Genomic DNA, 11,979 nt, shown 5'->3' on the forward strand with positions numbered 1-11,979 from the left:
AAAGGGAGATATATGTAAAATAAATTGACTAAAGTTCTCCTAAAACTTCTTCCTATTTAGAGTCCAACTCTTCCAATCCCTCTGGAGACGAATCATCGATGTTGTTGTACAATATCAATATCAATCTCTGGAAAGTATGCAAAGTTTAAAATCATCCACACCTGAATTACTGTCTCAGTGTAACCAATTCATTGGATCCTAAGTGAGGATATTTATTTTGCTTTTAGAGAGACTCTAGAAGCTGTCTTCTTAAAAGACATGGTTATTGACAAGACTGTGAGGCAATTTCATATGGTTCCTGGGAAAGGTGCCTGCCAATTTTTACCAGTCCTTCATTTAAAAAAAAAACACAATTTCTAATATAAAATGACATATTTATGCCTATTGGCAAAGTTATTCGATGAAAAAGAAGAGTAACAGTCTTTTTCATTTTTTGTGCCTAAGCTTACAAAATAGATGACATATACTTATCCAACATAAGCATCAAGATCTTTCGTCTATTACATAGCTCTAAAGTAAATACAGATGTTTTAAGAGACAAAAATTTAACTTGGTAGTAACCACTAGAATTATATTTGAAGAGAACATTCTATAATAGTTGAATACAAGTTAGAAATAAACATGCCCATTTCATTTTCTATTGCTTAATTGGACTATTAAAACTCATGGAATTATTATGCAATTTAAGAACATTTGTATGTTATTTAATCTCAGGAACTTTAATTTTCGAAACTAATATTTCGAAATGAGCATATATATCACATATAAGCAGATTTTTTCCCCCTTCCTACTTGGGTTAGGCCCAGAGGTAGTTAAATGCTGGTGATTCTGTCTCTGTCCAGCAGAGGGAAGTAGTGCACACCTTTAGAAGCCAGATTCCAATTTAGGACTGGACAGGCATCCACCTGAGAAATCTTAAGCCATGTTCCGTGTCTCTGGAGTCAGGCTCTGACCACAGTCCTTGGCAGGGTCAGCAGGGCCACGACGAGTTGAAGGTGGCAGAATTAAAACCTTCTCTTCCCCGTTCTGTGGAATGTCCCAGCCCTGGAATCCAAGACAACACAGGAAAAATGCAAGGCTCTATGACATGCAAAGGACCTGGGACTTGAGCCCGACTGCTTGCCTGTTTGAGTGCACCTTGGGCAACAAATGTGAGGAAATGTGGTTAAAATGCCACTCATTCCCCTCCCATGATATCTGTCTAATATTATATTAGATTATTGCATTTCCTCCTGTTTTCTGCTCTGGTGAAAGAGAGTGAGGAGAAGATGTGCGGATGTGGGTCCTGTAGGGGCATCTTCTAATTCTTCTCATGTTACTGCCCAGAGCTTTGCTTCCTTCAATACAGCATTTGGACAAACTGAGAATGTCAGACCCACCAGGATTCCCAGGGACTGACCAACAGAGGTGCCTCTGTTCCTTTGAACTTTCAATTAAAACAGAGGGCTTTGAGCAACAGTACAGCTAATGTCATTTTTATTATTCAGTTTAAAGATAATGTTACATTTAATTTTTTTTCCAATTTCCTTAATGAGGTAACAAAATTTGGAAAATAGCTTATTCTAATTCTGTGCAATACTTGAGTCTATAGAAGCACTGAGAGCAATAGAGTCTAAAGGTGTCGTGAAAAGTATAATCTTAGAACCCCTGCCACAGCTTTTCATCAGCACAGTAGAAACTGCCTAGGCTGTTATTATTTTTCCATACTATATTACACGCACAATTTCAGAAATAATAGCAAAATGGACGCCAGGGAATCCAACCTCCAAGTTTGAGGAAAACAATATTACCAGTACCTTTGATGCTCCTGTTTACCCCTCTCTGCCTCCATTTGCTTTCTTCTCTCTTAGGGGGAACTACTCTCCTAGATTATAATCATTTCCATGCTTCTCTTCATTGTCTGAGTCTCTCTCTATTCTGTTCCATTGATCTAGTTGTCTGTCCCTACACGAAAGTCACCCTATGTAGGGGCGCCTTGGTGGTTAAGTCTGTTAAGCGACAGACTCTTGGTTTCTACTCAGGTCATGATCTCACAGTTCATGAGTTTGAGTTCCGCATTGGGGTCTAAGCTGACAGTGCAGAGTCTGCTTGGGATTCTCTGTCTCCCTCTCTTTCTGCCCCTCCCCACTTGTGCTCTCTCTCTCTCTCTCTCTTAAAATAAATAAATAAACATTAAAAATAAAATCAAATCACCCTGTCTAAATTTCTGAAGATTCATAGTAAGTCTTCATTTCTGGTGGGTCAAGCAGTATCTTCCTCCACCTCTTCACTCTCCCAATCCCTATTCTTCCTTTTCCGGGGTTTCTTGACTATTTGGGTTTCTTTGTAAGATTAGTTTTAATATTCATAATTAATGATTATTCATTAAAAACTAAAAGAAAAATGGAGGACGGATGTTGAGCTCCTTGGTGTATAACCTCTCAGTCTGATGAGCTGACTCTTCACTACTATCTGGTGCCTTAGGCTAGTTACTTAACCTCTCTGAGCCTCAGCTCTCTCATCAGTGACATGCAGATGATAATAGTATCTATCTCATAGAATTGCATCCCTACTGACTTTGAATAGCTATGGAGCTTCCGGAAGTCCCACTGACCTCAGCTAGACTCCTGGCTCTCTCCTCCCACTAGACTGTGTAGACTTGAACTGGTTTTTATTTTTCAAAAATTCCACTTCTGCATTTGCAAATGGGGGTAATCAAGGTTGTTGCAAAGATTACATGCGACAAACCAGTGATATTGCTGAGCATGTCATCCGGTACACTGTAAGTGCTTAACAATTTCATTTCAGTGGTTTTTTTAAAAAAATATTTTTATTGTTTATTGTTGAGAGAGAGGGAGAGAGAGACAGAGTGTGTACAGAGGAGAGGCAGAGAGAGAAGGAGACACAGAAGTGAAGCAGGCTCTAGTCTCTAAGCTGTCAGCGTAGAGCCCGACGTAGGCTCTCGAACCTACAAGCTGTGAGATTATGACCTGAGCTGAAGTCGGACACTCAACCGACTGAGCCACCCAGGCACCCCTCATTTCAGCGTTTTAACTAGACTTAATTTTAAAAGCGAATTGCTCCTCAGTGCTAAAAACTCTCTCTAGCCTCTGAGTATCTACAAAAGTGCTTGCTGGGCATCACCGGAGAGCACCAATAGTAAAGAGAAGATTGTAGGACCATCTTTGTGCTCTTGCAGCTTTTCTTTGTTTTCATCTTTCTGAGGTACAGGGTCCTGAAGAGGAGAAACTGCTCCCGACTCAGGGCCAAACTCACCTTCCTAGGCCCTCCCTCTGTTTCTACAGCCTGTTTCATCTGCTTAGGGCTGACAATGCAAAGCCGTCCCTTAACTTGTTTTCCAGAATCAGAGGAAAGTTTATAATAACAAAATTTTATAGCTCCTGCCCAGTAACATATATTACTTTTAACAAAATAAAAATACCTTTCCCTTATCATGCATTATTCTTTTACATGTACAATTTTCCTGACGTATTGAAGTAATATTCCACGGTTTGCTGTGACTTGGAGGTTTATGGCCCTTCTGTGGCAGATCAGACTAAACATAATTCATTCATAGCTACTTAGTGCTCAGGGAAATAAACCCCTGAACTTAAATAACTATGGTGTGACCTCTGTAAAATATTATTTATGGTTTTAAAACTACTATTATGTAGATATCAAGATGTGCCAAATGTTATAAACCAAACGTCAGCTGGCAAATGGGCCAACTACTATTTCATTTATTTTTGCTTTCCTTTCTGGATATTTCTCTACAAATTCTATTTTTATTTAAATGGATTCTGGGGTAATTACCTGGCAGAGGAAAGCAGTGTGCATTTACGTTTTATTATAGACTACTACAGTAAGGAAAACATTCTCCTCCATAAAGAAACACCACAAAATGTAAACATTCCATTAACTTACTGCAGTTTAATAGGAAAGACATTGATTACCTCTGAGTATAAAATAACTGTCCCCACTATCAAGGGACAAAGGTGACCCATCTGCTATTCATTTCTGTTTATGGACGAAGACCTGATTCCACATTAAAGTTATCCAAATGGGAAGCCTAAGCGTAGCATGTTCATGCTGCTAAGGACATATGAGTATCCCCAGCACTCCTTGCTTTAAATGTTCAAACGTTGAGGGTGCCATTCTCCACATTTCATTTGTCTCCCCACTTATTTCCTATGTGTTCAACTATATGGTAGGAAATAATACGTTCGGTGGTAGTAAAGTAATGGAATCTTTGGTTTCCTAATCATCATTCAACAAATATTTGAAGACCCAAATGTGCTGGTCACTCAACTTGGCACTGGCAATAGTAAAGATAAAACAGAGGAAAGAAAGTCTCAGCCATCAAAGAGCTAACAGTCTGGATATAGAGATAGATAAGCAAAAAAGCAATTTCTATGCAACATAGTAAGTGCTCTGAGAGAGGAGTAAGCACAGAGGGAAGTGTAGGCTGGGGACAGGGAGTAGAGGAGGCAAGGAAGACTCACAGAGGACATGGTAGAGTCTCAAGGAGTCTCAAGGATGAGTGGGGGGATTTGGGTGTCAGGTGGACAGGCCAGACCAGCCTGGGCAAAGACGTGAGGGTTTGTTGGGTACAGACCTCTTCAGATCATTCAATATGGTTGGAACTTAGTGGGGCCTTAGGAAAAAGGGATACAGATTTAGAATGAGGCCAACTCTGGAGGCCTTGTAGACCCTGCTAAGGAATTTAGACTTCCTACTTTTGGCTGTTCATAGGCATGAGAGATTTTGAGCTGAGGGGAATGGGATGAGATTTATGTTTTGGCTAGCTTGTTGGGGTTGGGATGTGGAGAATAAACCGGAACCCAATTAGTCAGCCCCTCCAACTTCCAGATGAGACATAACAAAGACCTGGGCCAGAGCGGTGACAAAGAGAGACCTGATTGAAAGTGCATTGGGGACACAGAAACAACAGGATCTGATAACCATTTGGATGTAAAAGGAAACAGGGAATAGTCAAGGAAGCAGTTCAGATTTTTGGTTTGGGTAAGAGAGAGCGAGGAGTCCTTTTATGCAACCAGGACTGTTTTTGGAAGAATGGGCCTGGTGAAGAGGCCAAGGAGTTCGTGTTGACTACATGGAGCTTATGCTACCTGTAAGCCACACAGGCGTGTTCCAAAGGTACTTGGAAATGTGAGTTTGGTGAGAAGGCAGGATACCATTCATGTATGTGATACTCGATACTGTTTTTAAAGATTTTTGAAAGTGAGTGTACAAGCTAACTTGCCTCTCTAAGTAAAATTTGAGAAATACCATAATTCAGTTATTTGCAAATTCTGTTAATGTAATATAAGTCTTAACTCCTAAAGTCTTTTGGGAGAAGAGTAAAAAGTATTTTACATTCTATCACTATGAATAGGAATGTTGCCTCTCCCATTTTGGACTCTTTGACACAAATGGGAAATGTCTTTTACTTGTTAAAATCAGAAAAGAATTAAGTTTTCCTTGGAAAATATTTAAGTGGTCCATTTAAATGACTATCATTGCCATATCCAGAAGTTATGCTTTTGAGAACAGCTACTATTAAAGAGTTCTGAAAAAACAACTGAACACAATAGCAAGGACTCTGAGAAAGGAATATATTTCTCCCTCATCAGTCCTGATGACTTTCTAAAAGCTCATGCATTTTGATGGGTAAGATTAATGAGACCACATAGTGTTAAGCACCTTGGACTTTCAGAACAAAGGCCTTTTAGAAGAACAAAGTATCATTATTAATGACACATCATTTACAGTTTTCATCAGTGATGTAAAGTTTCAGCCACTCTAATGGGAACTTAGTTACGAGCTCAATGTAGAGGGCAAGGCTATTAACAAAGGTTCTTGACAGTAATACCTTTGGCTTCTAAGGAAAAAGATAAATCACACTCAAATTGATCAAAAGACAAGCTGAGGGGTTCAGAAGGAGGTGAGCAAATGCTTACTGAATTTCTCAAAGGCCGTGTCATCAATGAGCCCGCTGGTAAGCTCTGCCCTCTGGGATGGGCTCCTTTGGCTGCCAAGCACCCCTATATCCTGGATGCTTTGCTAGCTCAGAAAAATGTCTCAGGCTCTAAACATCAACTTTCCCTTTTATTCCCCCTCTCCTATCTCTCTGCACCAGCAAACAGTCTCTGCTGGGCTTCATCACCTTCAAGATTTTTCTCTGTCCTATGGTGAGGTGTTCAGCCCAGCACATGCCATAAGGAATGCAGAGTGCCGCAGCGACTTAATCTACCTGGTGGCGATCAGAACAGCAGGTGGCAAACTAGTGGGGAAGTGGTGTTTTTTTTTCCTGAATACATGTTGTTAGTCTTGTCAGGGCAATGATGGGGGGTGGCTGTATGCATAAAGTCAATGCTGCTGGCAATTTTTGCAAATTCTATATGCAAAGTACTGCTCTCATGTAAGATCTCTTCAGGAACGTAGTGTGTCAGTGAGATTCATTAAGGCCTTCTTAATGACACTTTAAAGATGACTTTGTTCTTGGGGTGTCTGGGTGGCTCAGTCGGTTAAGCTCTGACTTCAGCTGAGGTCATGATCTTGCTGTTCCAGAGTCTGAGCCCCGCATTGGGCTCTGGGCTGACCACTCAGAGCCTGGAACCTGTTTCAGATTCTGTGTCTTCCTCTCTCTCTCTGCCCCTTCCCCGCTCGTGCTCTCTCTCTCTCTCTCAAAAATAAACATTTAAAATTAAAAATAAAGGGGGGTGGGTTGCGCTCAGTTAAGCGTCAACCTTGGTTCAGGTCATGATCTTACAGTTCATGAGTTCGAGCCCCATGTTGGGCTCTGTGCTGACAGCTAGCTCAGAGTCTGGGGCCTGTTTCAGATTCTGTATCTCCCTCTCTCTCTGACTCTCCCTTGCTCATGCTGTTTGTCTCTCTCTCTCTCTCAGAAATAAATAAAACATTTTTAAAAATTTTTTAAAAAAAGATGACTGTTTTTGTAGAAGGGGGATTAAGAGAAATTTTTCTGGGGAAAAAAATTGAAGTTAAAATTTTTTTAAAATTTGTCATCTAAAATCAGCTATGTTTTAGCTACAGAGGAAAAAAAGCCTGATAAAAATAATGGAAGAGGGAATTTAGTATTATTACACTAAGTGATGACTTATATCCAAGTACATATAAGATAAGGAATTGATTGCCTTGCAGCTCTACCAAAAACTCTCTTTGAGAACTTACTCAAGATTGTTGAGATCTTCACTGACAGGAAGAGACAACAGATTTTTTTTTTAATTTTTTTATGTTTTTATTTACTTTTGAGAGAGAGACTACAAGTGGGAGAAGGGCAGAGAGAGAGAGGGAGACACAGAACCTAAAGAGAGAGACACAGAATCTGAAGCAGGCTCCAGGCTCTGAGCTGTCAGTACAGAGCCCGACGTGGGGCTCAAACTCATGAGCTGTGAGATCATGACCTGACTGAAGTCGGATGCTTAACCAACTGAGCCACCCAGGCTCCCAGAGACAACAGATCTAAAGAGAGGAAGAGAGGGTTGTGGTTATACATTGCAAAGAGGTGTTTGTTACTAACAGAAATCCCAGACTATTATTCTGTCTCTGATTTTTAACAACTGCATAGTCAGTAAGTTGTTTAGTTGACTTGATTCTGGGGATACCTGGAGTCTTTCTTGTTATTGTTTTGGGAGTTCCCACTGACCACGTTTGTTTCTCTTTTGTTTGTGGTTTAATTTACAAGGCAGATCAAAGCACATTTCCAGTCCAGTTGTTAGGACTCACTCTTTTCTGTCTCATTCCAGAAGACACAGCCCTAGCTAGAGGCATTTACTAGACAACATGAAAATTCAAGCGCAGCTAGAACCCTGAGATATCAAACAAAATGCTACAGCACACAAATCATCACAGGAAAACGTTCCACATTTTTGTTTGGAAAGTTTTTGAGGCTTTGGAGTCCAAAATACCCAGTACATAATTGCAATTTAGAAATCTGTGTAAAATGCAGAAATGGAGAAGACTGCTACAATCATATTCTTTAATAAATTTTCATATTATTTTTTAAATTGACCACATTTTACCAAATTCAAGCAACAGTTGAAGATCATCTAATTCGTATTACATGCTGATGTTCATATAAGTTCAAATTGTGTTTTAGGAAGTTAACACTGAAACATTGAGTTTACTCTTTTGAAAGATGATTCTCTTGCTGCAATAAAAACCTGCTAATAACACGTGAACAAAGTGGTTAGTACTGTTTGTGCCTTTAAGATCATAGTTCAAAAGAATTAAGCAAATGTGATAACAAAGGTAAGACAAACATAACCTTTCTTCTCTTTCAAAAACCCCGAGAATAGGGCCTGGAGCCACATTCATTGATTTAATCAGAACACCTTAAGTTTTGAAGTCTCATTAAACATTTTAGAGCAATGGGCTGAATATTGTAAAAATGATAGCAAAATACATGATCGCCCTCAACCATAGTAAGAAAGTGGTAAATTCTCTTCTCCAACGTAAAGAAAGCGAGGCTAGTAAGTTGCTCAATCAAACATTCATAAAAAATTATCTTATATACATAAAATGACCATACTTTCATAGTCTAAAATCGCAATATGAAATCTGACAATAAAATTGTGTCACATTCTGGAACTGGAAAGCCAACACATTAGAATTGCTAAAATATATTTTGGCTTTTGTAAAATAGTGGGACAGAATATTAAATCAAAACTGATCCAGAAGGTCTGAGACAGAGATCAGTGAACATTCCTAGTGTCCATCAATTATTAATTTTCAAAGAACTAGAACAGAGTATAATAAAATTAATGTAAATAATTCAATACAATTCAATATTCTTCGGCTACTAAAATAATACATCAGGGTCTCGTAGTACCTTACAGGCATGAACAAAAACAGTATTAACTGGGAAGTAGCTATAATAGAAAGCAGGCACTGGAGGATTCTGACAGAATACCAAATAATTGTTTACTTTCCAGAAATAAACTGATTAAGATGATATCACTAAGGAGTTTTGGTTTTGCTTTGTTTTACAGTAAAAAGGTGTTTCTTTAAAAAGCAGTCTATAGCTTAGAATAACTTTCCATACATTGGGATAATGTTACAGCAGTCAGACTTTAAAATTATCTTGAAGTTTCAAACAAGTCTTAAGATTCTAGATAATATATAGGACCATATTCCTAAGCATTCCTTTAAAACAATTACTACAAACAAGCATGCTTCACTTGAGAACAGAGATTAAAGTTTTTCTTAGCCTCCAGGGAAAATATATGCATGAAGGAAAACTTTTTTCTCTAAGCATAAAAAATAATTTAGATGAGGAAGAGGACTGAGTCAGGAGCCAAGAGACACAGGTATGACTTTAGGGAAATGATTTTCCCTCTGAGACCCCTTCCATCTATCTGATTCTAAGGTTAAAACATTCACTCCAAGCTGTACAAACTGACCTGGCATTTTCAAGTTTCTACACAGTATATGGCAAAGTGGTTTTGTTCACTTTAAACCTCCAATATTAAGTCAATTGATACAAATCCTGTTTTGCAAATCTGTATGCCAGATTTCTAGAGACAGCAAATTCTTTTTCACTCATCCTCATGGAGTGCTTTCTATATGGAAGGCAGGACGGTGGACAAAACTTGCAACATTATGATAGTCACGGCCCCTGGGAACAAATGACTACCTGAGAAGCTGGACTCACGTGACTGATTCAGGCCCAGCCTCAGACACACGAGGAAACAGGGATTAAATAGCCAGTATTCTATTTGCTCCCTAATTCAGGACGGTGATTCCCAAATATGAGGGAATACAGGAGAAACACAGCTTCAGGAGGCTCACTCCAGGCTGGGGACGGCGCCTCCTAATCTGTCTACATTTCTCACAAACATATTCTCTCCCACCCCTCCACACCTCTGCAAGTTATTTATGGGCTTCACTCTCTCCTCCACCCTCCCCCAAGAAAACCACTGTTGTAGTGGTAAAAGTTAGAGTCAGGAGCCAACGAGTAGCTACGTGACCTTGAATAAGTAATTTAATGTATCTAGGTCTCCGTCTTTTCATCAAATAGAAGTTGAACAGGAATCTCCACCGTCCCTTCCACGCTGAAATGCGACTTTAAGAACATAAGAGGTCAGTCAACTCGGGAAATCGTGAAGATGGGGAGAATTTGCCAAGATGTCTCATTCTACCATCCAAACACCCCAGCAAGTGGGTTTAATATGTCCCTCTGGTCCCCTCATCACAACAGGAGGAAAAGCGAGGAAAGGTTGGAATTGGAATTGGGATTGGAATCGAGGGCGAGAAACCTACGAAACTCGCAAGGGTTTTGGCAAGTAGCCGGAAGGGTACTTTGAGAGCAGGAATCATTCCTCGTCTTCCTCTTCATCGCTCTGGTCCTGGTAGCGAATGTAGACCACCAGCATGACAAAGCCCATGAGGATGCAGAGGGAGCCCACGACCAGGTAGGCGATGCCCAGGAAGGGATTCTTGCCGCCCATCCAGGAGATGTTGCTGAAGACGATGCGCTTGTGGCCGCCGAAGGCTCGCACCGGGTAGTTGTAGGTGATGTTGACGCGGTAGGCGCCGCGCGGCAGTCCGGCGGAGTAGTTGCCCTGGCGGATGCGCGCGTACAGCTTGCGGAATGTGGGCAGCGCCGCGGTGCGCATCCACACCACAAAGTCCTGGTTGATGAAGCCGGTGTTGTTGGGATCGGAGCTCAGCTCGTACACCGGCCGGTGCCAGTTGGGCGGGGGCGCCGTGCCGTGGAAAGCCAGCGCCAGGCTGCCGTTCACCAGAGGCGGGTTGCGGAACTTGACGTGGCAATCGGTCCACCAGGCGATGCCGGTGCGATCGAGCGGCACCTCGACGTAGGGCTCGCCGGGCTGGCGCTGGTGCCACAGCGAGAAGGTGTCGTTGAAGAGGCTGTTGGCGATGGCGCCGCAGGGCGCGATGGGCAGGCCGGTGGCGCTGCGCTGGTAGGGGGCGCACTCGTTGGCCGGGTGGCGCAGCGCGCTGGGCAGCCCGCTCAGCTGCGCGTCGTCGCGGGACACGCCGTAGCGCCGGTTATTTTGGTAGAAGTTGGTCAGCTCGTAGTAGAGGTAGACCGGGCCTGGGAAGAGTTCGGGCAGCGAGAAGTACCAGGAGCACGAGCAGCGAATTGGCGGCGCGCGGCCCTGGTCCTCCAGGGCGCACACGGAGCAGTTGCCGGTGCCCGGGTTGCCGGTGTAGTCGTACTCGAGCTCCTTGATGCCATTGGAGGAGTAGAAGAGACCCAGGCCCAAGCCGATGAAGGCCAGGCCCGCGCAGAAGAAGAGCGGCAGCGCGATGCTGGCCGACAGCAGCGGCTGCCAGGCGGGGAGGCGCTGCTGCGTGAACGCGGTGTTGTCGGGCTGGTGGGCGCCCCGGGCCGTGGCGCTCCAGGTCATGGCGGCCGCGCCGGGACGGACGCGCGGACCGGCCGAGTGCCGCTGGGCGGTGGCCAGCCGGGGGCGCCGCCCCTCCGCGCACGGCTAGCCCGGGGGCTGCTCCCGGCCGAGGTTTCCGCAGGCTTGGGGGAGTGCGGGGGCTGACCCCGCCCCCGGCCTCCGCACAGGTGAGTCGCGGGGTTCTACGCGCGGTGACCCGACCCCTCAGTTCCGCCTCGGCCCAGGTGATCCCGGGCGGCTCCGCCCCTGCCGGTAATCGGCAGCCGCGCCCCGCCTCTTCGGAGGTGAGTCGGGCCGGCGTTTGTCTCCACACCTGGCGGGTCCTAGGCTCGCGTTTCCTCTCCGTTTGGGTGGGTCCTGCCGCCAGCTCCTCCTCGCCGACGTGAGTGGCGGCCCCAGGCTGCCTCTCGGGAGCTCATACCTGGCTCAGGTACCACCTTCGCTTCCGCCTGCCGAGTGACGAGGGCAGTTTTCCCCCAGAGATCATCGGAGCTGCAGCCTCCAGCTCAAAGTCCGAGAGATTGCCTCGTGGCTCTTTGAGACTTGAAGATTTCAGGTTATCAATCCTCTTATGGGCGGGGGGGAAGACTCTAGACTCTCT

General features: G+C 43.5%; 1 protein-coding gene across 1 annotated transcript; it reads right to left on the reverse strand.

The window, feature by feature from the left end:
* Positions 1-7,954: 7,954 nt before the first annotated feature.
* On the reverse strand, positions 7,955-11,479 carry TMEM30B (transmembrane protein 30B). The gene has a single exon (XM_039240785.1). It carries the CDS (start codon positions 11,376-11,378, stop codon positions 10,317-10,319), a length of 1,062 nt encoding a protein of 353 aa, XP_039096716.1. The 5' UTR covers positions 11,379-11,479; the 3' UTR covers positions 7,955-10,316.
* Positions 11,480-11,979: the final 500 nt, after the last annotated feature.

This window comes from Hyaena hyaena, unplaced genomic scaffold, assembly GCF_003009895.1.
Source record: "Hyaena hyaena isolate Hyena2069 unplaced genomic scaffold, ASM300989v1 scaffold_181, whole genome shotgun sequence".
NCBI classification, from domain to species: Eukaryota; Metazoa; Chordata; class Mammalia; order Carnivora; family Hyaenidae; genus Hyaena; species Hyaena hyaena.

What these genes read in the sequence shown, in the direction of transcription:
- TMEM30B (XM_039240785.1), bottom strand. Translation starts at nt 11,378, where the DNA reads ATGACCTGGAGCGCCACGGCCCGGGGCGCCCACCAGCCCGACAACACC.